We start from the raw sequence: 20257 nt of genomic DNA on the forward strand, positions 1-20257 counted from the left end.
GTGACATCACGCACCCTAATAGATATGACTGGTATAAGTTAAAGGTTTGTAGGGAGAAAGTCAGAGTCGTTGGACGGGTGACAAAGCACAGGACATTGACACTAGATACCAGTTATTAAGGGAATGATTTAGATAGTTCCTTTCTCTGGCTCAGCCCAATGCCACCTAGGGCACAAAAAGCACACAAACTCATTAGTATCAGCGCTTGTAATGTGTATGACCTGAGTCTTATTTTAGAAGGAAATTTAAATACACATTTAGGCGACTGTGCATTGCAAATTCTGAGACCTTTACATATAGGAACACGCATAAACTTCTGCATCAATTTGACATATACGTACAGTAGCTCTTCGACTTGTTAAAACTACATGGGCCAGCTTTCGCTCCCCAAGTGTATCCATGAGCCTTGGCTGCACCAAGAGTGTTGCCCTTTCACTAGTTTTCCTTCCGTGGACCACTTTTGGTTTGTGCAACATCCCGCACGAGCTGCAATTTTCAGCAGGACCTGATCCAATCATTTAGCATCACAATTCGGCCCTTGTCAGCGTTGTTCCATTCCTCACACTTAACACGCCTAATATCCAAAAGATGTCACGTTGCCTAATATATCCCACCCACTTCCAGGTGTCAATGTAACTAGATAATCAATGTCACTTCACCTGTCAATCATAATGTTTTGGTTTAGTGGTGTAAACAAAATAAAAACACCTAATGACCTAATGGTTTTGCTCACATTGTTTTGGGGACAGAAGCCTGAAAATAGTCCCAGTTTTCCACTTAAAAATAAGAAGACGTAAAAATCAATTCTGAATCCTTTCACATCACCAAGTGAAATTCAATTGAGAGACTCCCAAAGATTTCTGACCACGATGGTCTGGTCCACATTATGGTCAGAAATATGAAGGCATTTTGTTTCCTGGTTATACATACTTTGTGTGTTTCTGTGCATGCACAAATATTTGACCATGCTTTCACATGTTGAACTATAATCCAAATTGTGTTGCTTGTTGTATTTCAACATCAAATGTTTCTGTGTTTTCTCCCTCCAAATGTCCATTCAAATGCATGTGGCCAGACACTAACAGCCAGCCAGGCCTTGTGTCTTGCTCTGTGCGGTATACATTGTGAGTCCATGTTGTACAACACATGCCCATTGGACTGTCAGAATGGTGTGTTTGTGTGTGTGTGCGCGCTTGCATCAGAATTGTATTAGCTGCCAACACTTCGCCCGATCCACATGCCAAATTTCAAATTAATGCCTTGTCAGTGAATGTGACGAGGCACTGTGTAGGCTGGCAGAGGTCGCAGTTTCCAGCCCAGCATGCTAATTGTGTCCTTAATGTACAAAATTAGAGTTTCCCTGGTAAAAAAGGCACTCATTTACACATTGTAAGCATCATTGCAGATGTGTTAACTAACTTTAGTACCAGTAATAGTGATGAGTTCTTCGCACACATTTGGAATCTGTGTAAGAAAGACACTGAGACCAAAAGGTTAAGAGTGTGTTATCTTGGAAATCTTAAAATATGTTGATGTACAAAAAACAACTAAAGTGCTGCTTACAAATGCATTGTTCTTTTAAATATTATATATTTTATTATTATATTATATATAATATTTTAAATGTGAGCATGGCAGGCCTTCTAACAATCTGGTCTCCCCATCAAACCCAACTGAGTATCTCCAGTGCCCCTGTTCACTTTGCACATGCCCAGACTGTGAGGGTTGGTTTCCAGCCAAGCACAGTCTCTGATGAGAACTGACTGAGGAACATGACTGCCCTGAAGCCTCAAGTCTGCATCTTTGTAAATGAAACACTTCTTTGGAGATGCAAAAACATTCATTTACTGTTCTGTTAATATATGAAAAAAAAGGCAACCATCTCACTTTTATATCTTAATATAATTGACTTTTATTATGTGAGTTCTAGTTTTCACTGTGTAAGAAGAACACGTGTGTGTAGCATGTGACAGTAACAGCTGTAACAGGCCATGCTCATGTGATATGTTTTCAGCGTCCACAAATAGTCCTGCCGTCAACACCCAGGCTGCAATAATTACTAGGAACATACAGTATTTCTTAAAGCAAATATACATTGTGCAAAGTAAATATTCAACAGGACTAAATAATTAAATGTCATATCATTATAATAAATTAAATGAATATCCAAAAGAGGTTGAAACATTTTACTCAAAACTATTTGTCTGTCACTGTACTCTTTCCTTGTGCCTTGTAGAAGCCAGGGATGGATGTGGCTGATGGATATGTGACGTTTGTTCGTCATTCCCAGGACATGCTGCGGGAGAAGGTGAACGAGGAGGTGTACATAGAGAGATTATTTGATGTAAGTAACACAGGGCATCCTGTCTTCCATTACACGATGTGAGGACTATGTATCATAGGCTCCAATGTTATAGAATGAAAAGTTACATCTTGTGTTAACGGATGTGACTGTTCTGACCTACTGACCTTCTGTGAATATTGGGCATATTGGCACACAGATCTTAGAACTGTGGCAGTAAAACTAGACCCAGTATGAACCAACACAACTCAACGGGCCAGTCTGAATCCTCAGTCAGGTCCTAGGCCCTGGGTGGATGTCAGTTCCTACTGAAGACTCCTGTACCCTTTGTCTGTCATTCTGCCAACATCTCATGCAGATTCATGCAGTGTTGGGTGTTTATGAGTCACTTAGTGAATCTGACTGTGCTGATGGATCACTGTGCATCTCCATAGTCAACATACTGTAATCAACTCAAGCTGTAATCAACTTGCAATACATTCCCATGACACTGTTTCACCACCATAATGGTAGATGAGGTCAAGTGCCACCAAAACAATTAGTAAATCTCTAAGCCCTGCAGCTGAGCCTCCTCTTAGGTCAACTGGAGGATTTCTATCCAAAATGTGCTAAAACAATCCCCGCAGCAAGATGAGTGGCATATTGAACTGCAGCTCTCAATGGATAAATCTCTGCTTCTCTTTTCAAGGTCCAGCTCTTGTATATGTGTGCCGCCGCTCTCTTTGCTCCTCGCTGCTCGCTCCTTTTGTCTCATGGTGTTTGTGTGCAGTGTATACCGATCCTGAGAAGGGATTATCCTTAGCGGTGCTCTCTCCTTCTGAGTCAGCAAGCAACAGTTAATCAACTGAAAAGGAGGCACAAAAAAATCACTTTGTAAGATGGCTTAGCTCCATGTTTACAGGCAGCCACCCACCACATACAACAGATTCTCCACATTTCTTTTTCAGGACTTACAAACTGGTCCTATTGTCAGCTACAAAGAATTTTAACATGCGGAAGTTAGTGAGTTATGGATGGGAAGTGAAACATTTCAAAGGTAGCTCATTAATGTGGTTTACAATGCAACACACACCAGACGCCTCATACAGAAGAAGGAGCTGGGGTACACTAACGGGAATATGCCAGTCTACAGAGCGCTTTGATAAACTCCTAAATTCTTAAAGCTACAGTAAAGTGAGGTTACGATATAAGGTGTGCATGAAGATGCTACATAATTGTTGAAGGCATTTAAATGCAGACCACAGCCTGTGTGTGTTGTCTCAAAGATTCCCAGTAATATATTAGATATCAGATAGGCGGCAGCTGGTCAGACCAAAGTGAGCAACAGCATACAAACGTGTAATCAGATCTAGTAACGTACATCACAGTGTCTGTGCATCACTCTCTGCCATCACTACCTCAGAAGTATTTTGTTTCCCTACAATTTTCAGACTGTCATCGAGTGATTAAACTTATCACCAGACAGGATGTATCAGGTTCTGGATCTGGTTGCCTAAACCCCTCAGTTAAAACATTTTGTTGGGGACACCCTACAACGAGACAAGGATACTGTCTGTACAGTAATCTGGAATAAAAGATTACTAGTGGTTAATCATCGATCTTCACAAACATGTTTTTTCCAACTCGGAATCTCAGTGAAAATTAAGTTCTTCTGTAAACTTGAGAGGAATGTTTTTACCTCTTATTACTTCCTTCTTCTATCCAAAGCACTTTCAATTAGTGTACTGGGGTTTTTCTTTAGTTTGTATTTTCTTTCTTAAAATCATTTATTTAGATAAGATAATACACGATCATTTCTTTTAAATCTCACTATTGACGGTTTGACATTCGGTATGACAGCATATAAATTGCTTTATCAGAGGCAGGTGTCATCAGTTACAGTTATACCCATAAATGTGGGTATGATCAGAGGACATCTTGTGTCTGAAGTTAATGAGTGTTACTCTAATAAACCAGACTGGATATTTTGGTGTAAAAGAAAAATGTCTGGGATTATTTTATTAATATGCTGAGCATCAACATTTGTGCAATTTGCCATTTATGTTAACTGACATACTGATTATTTTAATAGAGAATGTAATTTGTTACAATTATACTTCTCAAACATATTTGTGGTTCGTTAGCAACGTGAACAAGCTGTTGGTTTGTTTACAACCTGTCTGATCGCAACTGAAGCGTCACCCCTTCATCCTGACTGTGTGTGCATGTTCCTGGTTGAGTGTCTGCAGACTGAACAGTCTGGGTGTGTATACAGTTGCATCTATCTGTCCATGCCATTGTGTTGGATCGAGGCCTTGAGGTGTAATCCGTCTCCTCTGTTCTTCCTCTGTGTTAGTCCTGACTGCGGGTGACAGAGACGTATCCAGTGCTGGATGTTTGCTGTTTGCTGCTGAATCTTGACCCATTGCTTTGTCATGTATCCTCTTTTCCACCACAAGTGCATTTCTGCTGGGAATAGTTTGACCCTGGTTTCTCTTAGTTGTCATCCTGTGTCAGTTTGTCCTTTGGCATCACTGAGCCCAATGAAGGTGTTACTCTTTGCAGCTCGGCTGTGCTTTTCTTGTGCCTTCATTCTCTTGAAATTGATTTATCTCTATATTGTATTTTTATGTGTTTGAAGATTGACGCACCAAAAATCGATGTCATTTTTAGCTGCAAGCCTTTAGTACCACAGTTCCATTCTTTAAAACCAATCAGTATGAATAAAGAGTGTGCTAATGAGCTAACACACATATAGCTTAATTTACAATTTAATACATCTGTACATCTGTGTAGGGCGAGTGTGGTGCAGGAAGGTAGAGCGGTTGTCCACCAATCCCCACCAATGTTGGTTCAATCCCCGGCTCCTCCAGTCACATCTCGAAGTGTCAATGGAAAGAAATACTGCCAGGGTTTCAAAACTATTGTCCCTCAACTGGCCCTATCACACAACTACCATTCTAAAATCAGAAATGAGTCACTCTTAAAGCTCGGGAAACTACTGAAGAGCAGCCAAGTTTTTTAAAGACTGGACAGTTCACCAACTATCACACATTTCTAGTCGTTTAATGTCTGGGAGCAGCCCACACCAGACTACTGAGTAAACTGTGGACAACACAACAGTATAATTTATGTGTAAAAGAAAAAAGGACAAAAAACGAAGCACCTTTCTTAGTTGAAAGGCGAAGACAAAGCAGACTATAGCGGCTACGTAGAGATAAAATGAAGCCAGCTTCAGGTAAAGCTATAGTGGCTGTAAGTCTTCCTCAGTTTTCATGTCACTGGTTGCTTGTGTTGGTTGTAAATCTTAAACTTGTAAAAAAAAAAAAAAAATCTTGGTTAGAATGACTGACTGAGTCATAAGACTAAAAACTAGAATCTTTACACAGCACACACTTAATGATTTTCTCTGCCAACCGACTGAGCGACTGAGCCAGACTGGCACTGACCAGGCTGAACTGCGTCTGACCTGTCACCACAACCAAATCATATTTATAATCTGCTGTACAATTGCTAAGTGTGTGACAGGCTTAACCAGCACATGCATTGGAACCCTGAACTTCTGTAGACATTACCCAGGGAAGCTGTAGGAGAATATCCGAGGCAGTTGGACTGGAAGACCCTTGAGCCCATATGTTGTTAACATTGTTAGAATTTACAGTAAGTGAGTGGGCATGTTAACATTTCCTATCAGACGATTTGCTCACTTCTCTTCTTCATGGAACTAGGGTTATATACATAACCCACCATTTACAATCACCAGCACTGCTTTGATGTGCTGTGACTTTCACAGTGGTCTTTTTGTGTCATATCATGCTCCTGATGCTCTACCTAGGCACCACCACTCACTTAAATCAAGCAAAGTATTTCCAATAAGTGAGACGGGGTCTGACACGGACTAATTCCTGTTGTGTGCTACATGTGTATAAGAGCAAAAAACTTTAACAATATCTTACATTTATTTAAAACAAAGTTAGAAAATACTCATAAGGAAACAATAGAAGATACAGAAAAAAATAACATAAGGGAGTAGAGATTTAAGAGCTCCTTAGGGCTGTAAAACACAAATTGACAGTTGACCACTGGTCAGTGTTGGGACACCAATGAACATCCATTCGCCAAGTTTTTGTAGTTTGTCCTGCACTATCTGCAGTTGTCAGACCCCTGGACCTAAACACCTCAAACTTTGAGTGTTCAAGACTTTATTCCAGTCATCTAAAGTTCACTGAGTGTCTGTGCATCCACGTTTCTCTCTTGTTTTATTCAACAATGCAGCCGATTTAGGGGCAGTAAGGCATCTGAGGATACTCATAGGTACTTGTTTTCATGGGCAGATGTGTACTGTAAATGGTCTGTACTTATGTGTGCTTGCTTTGAGGGTGTCTTCCTTTTAAAATGAGGTCAGTAAGGACTCCTCTTAATCTTTGCTTTGTTAAATAGCTCCTCCCCTCCCTTTGTAGGGCTCAGACTTCATTTATTTATGTGTTTTTCCATCTCTCTGAGTGAGGATTACAACCTATGTCCCAAACACGCTCTCTATGAGTTGGCTCACTACATAGAAATATTGTTTTATAGGATTTACTTAGGTCCTTTCTTTAAAAGGTACAATGGGCAATATTAGGCAATCAAGCTAGCTGTAGTGTGGGACACCCAAAATAGTCTTTAGCGTGAATATGTCGGGCACATAGACATTTTCTGACTCATCAGATGGGCGAGCCTCACTCAAAATCCTTAAAGGAATATCTATGCACTGCTGTTCTGTAAGTCTGGGTCATGAAAGGTGTCAATAGCCACAGTAAGATAAGTTATGAAGCATATATTAAAAAAAAAATGTGTAGACAAAAGTTGCATACTGTGGCTTTAACTGGTACTGGTATTAACTTTTATTGGCTTTTGGAAAGTCTGATAATGGGATGAGACTACCTGTTTCGTTAGTCTCTAATGAAGTCACTTTCTTTGAACTTTATTATTTTCTCATAATAAAAAGACAAAAAAATTAAACAAGAAAACAAGCAGAACAAAAATACAAAGTAAAGACAACAAAGTACATGGAAAATAATTTTCCTTATATAATCCATTTCACTTTTTCAAGACCTTTTATGATGTTTTTGTGACCCAGCAGGGCACATTTTTATGCTGGTTGATGAGATTAAAAATCTTCAAATCTTTAAATGGGCCATAGAATGAAAAACCTCCATCAAGTACTCCATGTCCATAATAGCTGATTGTAAAGAGATTACATTTTAAAATCACATCAACACATCAAGTCCTTTAAGCATGCTTTATTTCACACATTCCCGCCAAATCTGAGGATGGACGGCCAAGTATTTCTGGTCCAGTTACAGTAGTTCGGAAGATGATCCACCACTTAAAATCTGGGGTTTCCTCCAGGGAGACCAAAAGCCTGACTTTATGTTTTTATTTATTCTATTATTTTACTTTTACGTTTTACCATTTTAACTGGGTTTATATCATGCACTTACTGGATCTTAAGACACCTTCTAATATCAGTCACAGTGAGCAAATCATTTCACTATGGTCTCTTTATTTCTTTGTCCAAATTTGCTTTCTATGACACTAATGTTGATAATGTCAAACAAACATCGTGTTAAGAAATGAATCATAATCTAAGACATGTTTATGGTGCTAATACTTAATACTGCTAATACTACTATCAACAGCATTCTCAAACCCCCAGACTCTTTTGCATTACATATGTTTTCCTCTGCTTTTTGTAATAGTTTTATGTCGCTTTTCACTTCCAAAACCTACCTGTTCTTTTCCATTATATATATCCATATATTTGCTGTGCCTTGAAAAAGTATTAATACCCTTTCAAATTTCCCACATTTTCTTCACATCACAACCACAAGTATTTTATTGTGATTTTATGTGATAGCCTAACACAATCGGTACATTGTGAAGTGAAGTGAAAGGAGAATGATGAATGCTTTTTTTTTTCAATTGCCTTCAGAAGTCACCTCATTAGTAAAAACACCTGGCTGTAATTTAATCTCAGTATAAATGCATCTGTTCTGTGAATCCCTCAGACCTTTTTTTGAGAACATTAGTGAACAAACAGCATCATGAAGTCCAAGGAACACACCAGACAGCTCAGGCTTGTTGTTGAGATGTTTGAAGCAGGGTTAGGTTATAAAAAAAGTTATATGCAACATCTCACATACATTTACATTTACATTTAGTCATTTAGCGGATACTTTTATCCAAAGCGACTTACATGTGAGGTATAAGGCAGCAAAAATCTGTGTCAAGGACAAAAACATCAAAGCAAAGTTCTATCAGAAAAGTGTTAACATTTCATGAGATGCAAGTGCAAGAAATATTTATTTTTAGATTTTTTTTTTAATAGATAGCACTATTCAATCTATAATTCGAAAAATAGAAAGAGTGTGGTACAACTGCAAACCTACCAAGACATGGCCATCCACCTAAACTGACAGGCTGGACAAGGAGAGCATTAATTAGAGAGTGAGCCAAGCAGCCCATGGTGACTCTTAAGGAGCTGCAGAGATCCAACACACAGGTGGGAGAATCTGTCCACGGGATAACTATTAGTCTTTCACTCCACAAATCTGGTCTTTGTGGAAGAGTGGCAAGAAGAAACCCATGGTTGAAAGAAAGACATAAGATGTCCCCACAAGCCATGTGGGGGACACAGCAAATACAGTATGTGGAATAAGGTCTTCTGGTCAGATGAGACCAAAATGACTGCTGAATACAAATGCACGCCACACTTTTCAGATGTTTATTTGTAGAAAAATGTTTAAAAGCATTTATCCTTTTCCTTTCACTTTACAATTATGTACCACTTTGTGTTGGACTATCACATAGAATCTAAATAGAATACATTTACATTTGTGGTTATAACATGATGAAATTTTCAAGGGGTATTAATACTTTTCGAGGCACTGTATCATCCATAAACCCAAATCTTTTTCACTTGATCCCCACTTGATCCCCACTTGATCCCAAAACCCTAGTTAAAGTTTGTCTCCCTTCATTGTTTACTTTTATCACCAACATTGGACACGTCTCCTTTACTTCAGGTAATGTCCCATCCTCCTTGCAAACTGGTTATTGCTCCCACACTGGTTTAGACCCTTCCAATTTTAAAAACTTCCAGCCAATTACAAATTTACCATTTCTCTCAAATAATTCTGGAAAAAAAACAGCTACTGCTCAATCATCTTGCAAACAATAATCTGTATGAACAATTGCAATCTGGTTTCCTTCCCATTCATAGTGCAGAGACAGCCCTGGTAAAAATCACAAACGATCTTCTGTTAGCTGCAGACTCCAGTATACTCAGTATTCTCATCCTCCTCGGCCTCACAGCAGCATTTGACACAATTTCTCACCCCTGTCCTCCTCAACCGTTTACCTTCTATTGGCATCACAGACACTGTACACAACTGGTTCACCTCATACATCTCTGCCCACACCCAGAACTACACATCTCAATCTGCCCCTGTCTACACTGGTGTCCCCTAGGGCTAAGTCTTTGGCCCCCTCCTCTTCATTTTATATATACTCTCTCTTGGTTTAATATTTAGTAAAGATATACAGTTCCACAGATATGCAGATGACACCCAGCTCTACTTATCTACCAAAACCACCACCACACTCCTCCCCGCTCCCTTTCCGGCTGCTTGTTGGAAATGAAGGATTTGTTTTTACACAAATTTCTCAAACTAAATAGCAATAAAACAGAATTTTCTTGTAGGAACTAAATCCATGCTCTCCAAAACCAATTGTTCTCTGTATACATTGATTGCTCCACCATCCTATCCTCCCCTCAGCTTAAGAGTCTGGGTGTCATCCTGGACAGTACCCTAACATTCTCTGCCCATATCAGTAATATAACACAGTCTGCCTACTTCCATTTCTTCTGTTTTCAACTCACCTGGAGGAGTTTTTCATTTGGGGGAACTCTGGAAAAGAAGGTTGACCATGATTCCATAGTACTAGAAGATGACATAATCTGAACTGAAGGTTCCCTTCAAGTGATGTCATCTGGAGACATTTTTCAGCTAGAAGTAGAGAGATATTTTAATACAGGAAAGTCCGAGGGAAGTTTAATGGCATTCATTTACATCAAACTACAACCAGAAGAAGCAAGTTCAACGTCAGGCATCCTTTAAGTAAAATTACTAAGTATTTACATTTAACCTAAAAGTATAAAGGTAAAAGTACTTCACTAAGGCAAAAATGCATTTTAAACAATACTGAGTATGGTAATTATCACAAAATGTGTGCAATAATCAATAAAAATAAGCGTCATCAATCACTGTTGGTAAAGGTGGAGCTGATTTTAACCACTTTTTAACCACTACCATTTTAAACCATAATGATGCATCAGCATTTATTAGCCCATAATATTTTTATAAAAACCACATAATTTTTTAAATTTAAAACCACTACTTGGTTTTGTTGTGGCCGATTGGTGTGGGTAGAGGGTATCATTAATTCTGTCGCTTGGCATCATTTTGGGGTATTACTTTGTCTTCTCTTGCAGATTTCAGGACAGCAAGGTTCTGGGACAGATTCGAAAGGATAATTGTCAATCTTAGGATGGCTAACAAGGAGCTGTCTTTGCAGCTACAGTGGAAATAGAACATGGCTATCTCTTGGCCATTTACATTGAAAATTGCTCAAAATTCCTACAGTAGTTTGTCGTTTAGTTAGGCATGATGAGGTGTGTGTGTGTGTGTTTGTTGGGGGAAGAGGGAGAAATTAATTTGGTCCCCTCCCCTTCCCTTTCTGCTTAGTTCTTGAAAGAGTGGCTGAAGAGAGATTAAAACAGATGTGCTTAACTGATATGCTGGAAGGCGGGGTTGACTTAGCACGACATAGCCTTGGCCGCATTGATTAAAAAAAGCCATGTATTTAGTCTGAGCCAAATCCAACCCTGTACTGATACACCAGCACCCTGCCCCTTGACACTCCCCCCGTACCCAACCCTGGCAACAAACATGCCAGCCAGGCTGGGAGGAAACAGGAAAAAGAGAGCAGGGGGGAGACAGAGATGGTGCTATAGAGCCATCCGCCCACCCCTCTCACTCCCCCACATCCAGGGCTGCAGTTGCAGATACAGGGATTACACAGGTCAATTATACACTTAATCTGCCTTTGCCCGGAGGGGATTAGGAGTGTGGCTCATTGATTGATTTGAAGTATTTCCGCTGACCTTGGGTAGTTATCAGATTCACAAGCGTGGCAAAATTGCACTTCTGTGTGACGAAAGTTAAAGCTCTTTTTAATCGCCGCTTCTCCTCCCAGCTCACTCTTTTTACCTACTGTTGGCTGGATGGCTGTGATGGAGCGGAGTGAGAGAAGGGTTAGGCTAGATTGGGGATTTTAGACTGTTGCCGTCACCACTGGCAGGTTGGTTTGTTGATGATTGTCGGGAGCTCGTAGTGCTGATGGAGAATGCCAGCAGTGATGAGTGATGGAGGTGCCGTCATACCATTTGACTGTCTGAGGATGCTTCACCACTTTGCTGTCTCTGGTCATGAACCCCTGGCCCCACAGCCATGCCAAGTGAACAATTTAATCAACACTGAGCTCAGCCAACAAGCAAACTTAACTCAACCAGGCTGCCATGCTTCTTATTCTTCTCAATTACTTGGTGTGAAAAGTGAAGAATAAAGATATGTTTCTACAATTTAAGCTGAACAAGAACATGGAATCACAATTAATGAAATAATTATAATATGACAATCAAGAGATTTTTTTATTAATTTTGCCTTAACCTTAAACTATCCTTAAATAATATTTTTTAATGTTGGATGAAATGGTTAAAATCATAATGAAGATACATCCTCTGATATAGAGTCTGATATAATAATGCTCAATATCAACATTTTGTGTTAACTCATGTAAAACCTTAATTGAAATAAAATAAATTAACATACAGCATTTTTTCTAATAATGTGATCAAGACACAATTCCACTGAAACACAAATTTCCATTCATATACACTATCACATTCATGGAGAGTGATTTATAAATGAATACATTACCCCGCAGCATAATAAACGCTGCTGATTTCTAAAAAGTATTGCTATAGGATTGACTTTGCTGTATCTGAGAGACAATAACCAGATGTTGTTTTCTCTTTATTCTACACAACTTGTCTACAAGACTGCATCAACAACTGAAATGTTCACGTCAGTAATCTCTTTTGCATTGGGATGAAATAACAAGACAATGTGAAGGAAAATAATGATAGTTTTAAGGCATGATAATGAAAAAAGGCCAGTCAAGCAGGATAGGTTGGACTGACTGTGTGTGACTGTCAAAACATGCTCTGAATAGGTTTCACTTCCGTTTAATGAAGTCTGTAAGCAGCTTAGAGTTCTTAATAATTACTGCGAGAGAGCATTTTGTTTCCCTGCTTCGTTTCTTTTGGGTCTAAATCCTCTGTGAGCATTCCCAGCACCATGTTGCTGGGAGGAAACAGCTAAGGACACTAAAGCCCTGATCATCCCCAAAGGAGGGAAATGCAAGTTTAATGGAGACTTCTCCTTTGTCAGGTCCCGCTGGTTTATTGATGAGGGCTGGCAGGATGAATTGATTGAGGACACACATGTCATCTCTCGGGTCTCTATCACCCCTTTACACCCCCCTTCCATCCCACCTTCCCTCCTCCTTGTAAAAAAGGGAGGTACGGTGGCATTTGTTTGATTAACTTGTCTGACAAAAGTGACAGCTGCTCACGGGCGTATGTGGATGAGTGGCCCAGCGCCGCTCCCTCTTTGTACATCTGTCAGAGCCGGAGCAGGGTGAGTGGGGTGAAAAGAGACAAATTGGACCCAAAAAGAAGGCCATTCACCTTCCCCAGACCCCCCTCTGGTGCTCCACCCCTCTATCCCATTCAGGTGCTCGGCGGGACCCTCAAGTGCTTGCTGGCTTATTCCATTTTCACTCCCCCTATAGAGTTCCCTAAGCCCACAAGTGTTTTAGCCCTCTTTTTCCTTCCCTCAAACCACCCCTAAGCGGCTCTTTGTGAGTAGAATGGCTCACTTTTCTCAGGGCCTGAAGCTGGCAGCTTTTTTCTCCTTTTATTGTCCACCACAGAGCTTTTTGGTCGCTCATTGTATGTTTACTCAATGACTGGTTGCTGACCGTAATTCCAACTGTTTAGTTCCTCACAACATGACCCCCCAATCCCCTGCACCCATTGCCCCAAATATACACCCATCCCTTCTCCAAACCACAGTGTTTTTATAAAGTCGCTCCTTATTTATTCTCTCTTGTCCGTTGAACTGACACTTATGGGCAGAAGGAGACGGCTATTTTGTAAAAGACCTAGACTGGTGGACTGAAAAGAAACCCAGACCTGAGATAAACATTTACCTTTCGCCTGCGATGCCTTGCCTGTGGTTGACTGCCATCCTGATCCTCAGCAGTCCTTCTTAAGCCAGCTGCCATGATGAAATGCCCACAGAGCCCATTTTGTTGCTATCCCAGCTGTGCCCATACAGTGGTCAATGGGTAGTCGCAGTTCACCTTTTGTGTCACCAAGACAATCAAAACAGTTTGAGACATGTGAACTCGTTGAGCCAAAAACTTTACTTTAGTCCAACATTCAAAGCCCCTCTGCTCCTTCCTCTCTTTTCATTCAAGGAAGTTGGTATGTTAGGAGGAGGAACAGAGAAAGAGAGAGAGGCAGAGGATGACAATATCCAGTACAAGATGCTGAGCCCCATTCAGCTTCTGTGAAAAGCCCTTTTCTTGTCTGTCCACTTTGAGGCAGATACATTTGAAAACATGTTTATGTGTCAAATTAGGTTCCTCCTTTTCATACTGACTACATAACTAAAGGCCTCAGTATGATTCAAACAAATTGTTTGATCAAACGTCTAGCAACATCTCAAATTTGTTATTACAATGGTGAAATGGCAATGGCTTGACAATTCGGTAACTTTTTGAATGGGACAATCAATTTGACATGCTAGGTTGCAGTACATGCAGCCAATAGCAATGTCTCTGTTTTGGGGTGTGTTCATTTCAAACACTGAGTAGCAGTATATACTATAGACACAATTATGTGACTATGACTAATTTATTTGAAGCAGACAGATCTCAATACACACTCAGGGACTGAAGCTCAAATAAGGCTTTGGCAGTTTGAGTCAAATAGATGTCACTTCTAGCTTTGTGTTGTGGCAATAAACCTACAGGTTGGGATGTTTTTTTTAAGAAGCACCATATGGAACATAACCGGACTGCAGTGCACATGTGATTATGTCTTCTGAGGGATATGATCAGTGGTTCAAGTTTTCAAGTCTAGTTCTAGGTGGACTTGTCATGGCTGAGTTTATGACTAACATGTTGCTAAGCAGTGGGGGAAATGTAGAGAGCTTACACTTACCACATTTTTTTATTCTGTATTTGTTTTGCCTTTTGTCTTATCCCATAAGTTCAGAGTCACCTCAGCAGATTATATGTTGATTTGGCACATTTTTATGCTGGATGCTCTTCCTGATGCAACCCTCGCAAATTTTTAACGGTTTTGGCACTGGCATTGCACGGCTGGCGATGGGAAGTTGTTTGGCGTTCATTGTCGTGCCCAGTGGTCAGGGAGAGCTGGGTGTGGTCGGTGGGCCACAAGCATCAAGCACTCAAACTTGTCCATATTTACAAGCCTGTCTTATACATCTCTTCTCACCCAGCTCTCCCTAAATCTCGGTGCCTCGGTGCATCTCAGTGCCGACAAAAGAACTACAAAACTGAGCAAACAACAGAATGTCAGAAACAGAGATTACAGAGATACATCCTATGACAATAAGTGCAATCAGGCAGACATTAGGGTAGACAAGCGAGCTGATAATATTGCATTAGAAACATCTCCAGAGGATACCAAAAGGGACCCCGGAAGGCAATGGTCTATTCTGTTCTCTCTGGTATTTTCATTTCTTTTTCAGTTCTGTATCTGTCTGTTTCTGACAACAGCATCAGAATACCCTAACAGTGGTTTGATAGAGTATCATGAACCCTAAGCTTATGGTACTTACTGGACTATACTGACACACAAACACACGTTGCTTTTACCTTTTGTTATTCTGACCATGCATCTTTTACAAAATGTACCTAGAAGCTGTACCTAGAAAAACAAATTTGAAAACTAACATGACTGTGTTCTGAATGTGATCATGCTGATGTAAAGACCAGACACGAGAAAATTCAAGTACTTCAGGACTTGAACTGGGGATATTGTGGCACCATAGTCAGTGTCTTACCTCTAAAACAACCATAAACATTGGTACAAAGTTGAATACACATTAAGATTTCGTTACATAAAACTATTTACATGTAGATAAATTACATAATAAATGTAATTCATTCCCTCCAGAAGTTGTGGACGTTTTTTTTTTTTTTTTTTTTGTTATTGTTGTGGTCTAACATTTTTTGAGAATTATGATGTTTTAAATGGCAAACTTGCAAAGAATTCATCGAGGATTCGTAAAATTAATTTCTTCAAAGAGAAACTAGTAAAAATATGTAATTCAATTAAAGTTTACTAATAAGAATGTTGTTTATTACAAAAAAGTTACATATCAATTGTATTATTTTTGTAAATAGCATATATGTAGAATATAACATTAATTTTGTTGCTTTGCATCTTTTGGCTTTGCAGAAACGTCTCCTTTTGACATAGTTCTGGACAATCTGAATTTAAATATAACACCCTTAAGGGTTGGATGGATTCCAAAAAGATGTCACCAGATATGACAACATATGCCCAAATGTCATCGCATAGAACGCCTTTCAACGCTAGAAATATAACAGTATTTTCCTTCTGAAATAAAATATAACTCTAACATGGCTGTACAGTATAAAGCTTCTTGAATGCTCCATATCAAATCACATTTTTGAGCACATTTTTAACTTTAGCTCGGCATTGTCAGATTTATAGGACAGGATAGGCAAATTAATTCTTTATTCAGTCTAATGAATGTCAATTAGGAAGGATTTATAATGTTGATTATATTTAGATTTTTCTATTATAGTTTTATAATCATTAGTTGATTTTATTAAATCAGATGGTTTTAAATAGATCACAAAACACGAAAAGCTACGCTTTTGACAGTTAAAAGGACAGCTTAGCATTACTAGGAGGCCAGAGAGGAAAGATGCATTTTCAAATTTAGCTGCATTAATGTGGATGTTGTCTCAGGAATGACATCATCCACTACAAGAGTCCCATTGGCCTCCTGTGGAAAAACTCCATTTGTTCTTTAAGGGTCAAGCTTAGTCCTGCTGCCAAGGTGAGTCTGGAGCTGGAGGGATGGTTGTCTGGTGGTGCTGGTGTGAAGATTTGTGTTAGAAGGGGGGGGGGGGGGTTCCTGACCTACTGTGTGTGTTACTATGGTAATTCAATGTCGTCATCAATGGGCCCTCTCTGCTGAGCTGGAGAGCAAGACTAGAATAGGCCAGCGGTGGGCTCTGAAAAGCAGAGCAGGTAGGATTAGACAAGTCCTTTGTCCAAAGTGCATAATGTCTTACAGCCAAATTTAAAGCCACCCCAACCCCACTGGCCTTACACTTCTTTCCCTGTCTGTGTGAGTGTGCTGTATAGGGGATGTGTGTACACAAGTGTAAGAACATGTGTTTGAGAAAAAAAAAAATAGTGTTGCTTTATGGCACTCCATGGCCTTACTTCTCCTTCACAAGGAAGCCTGTCACTTGGCATTAGTGTTGCCGCACCAGCAATCATCATTCCATGCCTCCTGCTAATTGCAGACACAGCTGGGTCTCAGCAGGACATGCTCTTTCTCTCCTTTTCCCTCTCTCTCGCACACACACAGCTTGCATACATGGTCTTAGTGTAGCAATGACAATAAAGACTTTTAATCTCCTTTGTATAGAGTAGTAGATTTCCTTAACTTGTGTGACTTTATTTAGTCTACATGCTAAAAAGGCTTCTTGCACGAAACCCAGCCACGGCTCTTCCTTTTTATTAGACTCTCTAAGGATATTCAATTGTTCAGGGCAAATAACTGCTTCGTCTGGAGACTGTTATCTGTGAGCTGATTGATGGATTAATTTCCTGCTCAAGAATCTTATGAGACAACATCAAAATTTGGACAAAATCATGTCTCTGTGTCTTTTATCTACTATCATAAATGACTTGACTATTTGTGATCTTTCTTTTCCTTTGTTGACTTATTTTTATTACTAAACAAGCACGTTATCATTCATTTTAATAAGAAATTGAGAAACATAAAGTAACACAATTTGAGGAAATTGACTGCATTTATATGCCATTAAGTTACAATCAATATTCTCCAGTTAAAAGAACAAGAATCCTGTTCTCTGCAACTTCAGTAGAGGGTGGATACACAAAGCAGCGTGACAGCACCTGTTGGTACCAATAGGTTTGGATCAGGTTCAGACAGAAATTTGGAAACCATGTTCAGCATATGACATACAATCTCTTGCAAAATCTTCGCTGATTTGTTAAGGATTAGTCAGGGTCCACTGTAAATCCAAAGTCATTAGCATAGAAATAAGCTAGTGTTTTAGCCACTGCTACTTTAGTGGGAGCTAATCTGGTCGGCTCTATCATATTACATCTCTTAACATTTAAAAACTGTATTTATTTGTGGAGATAAAATTAGAGAGGCCAGATTGAGGTGGTTGGGACATGTTCAGAGGAGAGACTGTGAATATATCGGTAGAAGGAGTTGGTGTGAGAGAAGAGGATGGAGAGGACAGAGTTAGATGGAGGCACATGATTTTCTGTGGCGACCCCTAACAGGGAACAGCCCAAAGGAAAAGAAGGAGAAGATTTATTTGCTGTATCAACTTTACCTTTTAAACTACACTTGACTTTTTATGTAAATGTTTTATGTAAAATGTCTGAACAGGATTTTTTGCTGAATTGGTGTAAAAAAAAAATTATTAAAAGAGGTTGGACTTTTTTTACTTATGAGGGTTTAATGTCAATAAAATGGGCTTTGCCATTAACATGTCAGCATGCATCATATTCGGGGCACTTGAAACTAAGTTAAGCCTCAAAGTTGTTGATGCCACAACAGTGCTTTATTTATAAGATTCCTATGGTAAATGTGAAATGTTACCTATGAGGGAAGGATTAAAAATTAGAGTTTAAAAAATTCACGTGAACACCATAACACCTTAAAATGCATGCATGTTTCTACACACAAAGACACACACACACACAAATCCCCTAAAAAGCCAACCGATTTGTTAGGTCAGAGGCCCTCCTTTGTGGGGCCGCTCAGGAGCCTTTGTGCTGCTGAGAGCCAGGAATGTTGGAACTGAGGAGGGGCCTCACCACAGGGGGTACACAGGGATTACAAGCAACCTGGGACTCTGCCTCTTTCTGCCTCTGCTGCTGCTCCTCTGTGTGTTTGTGTGTGTGTGCAAGTTTAAAATTCAGGATTGAGACAGTTTCTATGCCATTTCTGGTGTATCTGGAACATATTTCTCTCTCTGATTTGACTGTCCGTGTAGACTGAAACTGCAGTTTTCTTTCAACTATAGTACAGCTTTTCTCAGCCGGCTTCTCCATACTGTTTAAATCTAAGGCTGTGGGCTCAGCATTGTTTGTGTGCACAGGGAGAAAACAGAGCTCTGGTGGAAATGCTCCCCAAACAAGTGGTGGCAGTAGTGTGGCATTTTACTCTGAAGAGCAGTCAGACACAGAAACTTGCGCGACTTTAGAGCAAAACAAACACGGAAGCAGCCGTTGCCGTCAGCTTGTAGTCGCCATGCTAGTAGCACTTGATTTTACTATGTTTTGCAATAAGAAACAAATGAGGTGAAAAATGTGTGGATGAAGTCATGGATTGTCCTCCTCAGTACTCTGAGAGTAAAGTAAAAGTTGTCTGCTATTACTGGCACATCACAGCAAACGTGTAAATGTAAGCCACAAGGTTTGTGTGTCTTTTCCCCATCGCATCTAAAAAGGCCAGTTCCGTTCAAAGACACTACAGAAATATATGCAAAAGGGTCACGAAGGAGGCGAGTAGGTGGATACGGAGGGGGAGAAGGAGAGGTGTGCCATTTTTTGCATCAAATCCTGCTGGTGGCAGGCCCCCCCTGCCAAGTGCCATGTGAATACTTGGGTGTGAATGCTGGCTTCAAGGCGAGGTTTGTGTATGTGTGGCAGTGGGTGGGGGTTTTTTGGTGGGATTGGTTGGTTGGTTGGTGTCAGATGGGGGCAGGAGGTCGCTCTGTCTCCCAGCTCTCGGTTAAAGGGGGATGGACCGGCAGATTTATATGTGTGTATGTGGGAGTGTGTGCATGTGTGTGGTGTTGTGCAGGGCGTGCATTTCACTTGTGTATAGGTAGGGGTTCATCAGCATGTCATGAGGTGACAAAACACACTCAAACCGACACACACATATAAGCCGATTGAAGGAATGGAGGCCTTTCCTTCACATGGTACTCGTTAGAATATCACAGATTTGATCCCTGTCGGGTTACAGCATTATGTATTCAGAGCCATATTACGCTTGTTTTGGCTGCGAGCAAGTGCTAGCCCCCTGCTGATCCCCATGCAGCCTAAAAAAGAGAGCTTGGGTGTATTCGTCTGTTCTGAAGATTTTCTTTTGTTAGTTCCTGCCAAGAGGAACAAAGCAAGAGGGGCCATCACTGTTCATTTGACAAGCTCAGCAAGTTCCTTTCAACTTTATGAAGATGTGGATGCCACGATGTGTTCACCCTGCCCTAAAGTCCTGTCACCTTGTCCAAGTGTTTAAAGTGAAGCCAGTTGTACAGTGGCAGTTTGAAGATCTCAGATAGTGGCATGTCAGAGAAGGGGAAAAGATTGCTCCAGAAATGGTCTAAAATTTACCGTTTGAAGGAGAAGAAAGTCAGGGCAAAGGAAACAGCCAGTCTACTTCTTTGGAATGAAAGAAAATGACACTGGGTTAAAAGCAAAAGAACAGAAAACAAAAAAAAATGTGCATGTTAAAGTAA

The 20257-nt window shown here is 40.1% G+C and overlaps 1 protein-coding gene across 5 annotated transcripts in view; it reads left to right on the plus strand.

Annotated features, from left to right (window-relative positions):
- cadpsa (Ca2+-dependent activator protein for secretion a) overlaps positions 1-20257 on the plus strand; it is a 183881-nt gene that overhangs the window by 148104 nt on the left and 15520 nt on the right. For all 5 annotated transcript variants that reach the window (XM_067505309.1, XM_067505313.1, XM_067505310.1 and 2 more), the window contains one exon: positions 2237-2344. In XM_067505309.1, the coding sequence (XP_067361410.1) occupies positions 2237-2344 (108 nt within the window). The remainder of the gene's footprint in view (positions 1-2236; positions 2345-20257) is intronic.

This window comes from Channa argus, chromosome 5, assembly GCF_033026475.1.
Source record: "Channa argus isolate prfri chromosome 5, Channa argus male v1.0, whole genome shotgun sequence".
Taxonomy (NCBI): domain Eukaryota; kingdom Metazoa; phylum Chordata; class Actinopteri; order Anabantiformes; family Channidae; genus Channa; species Channa argus.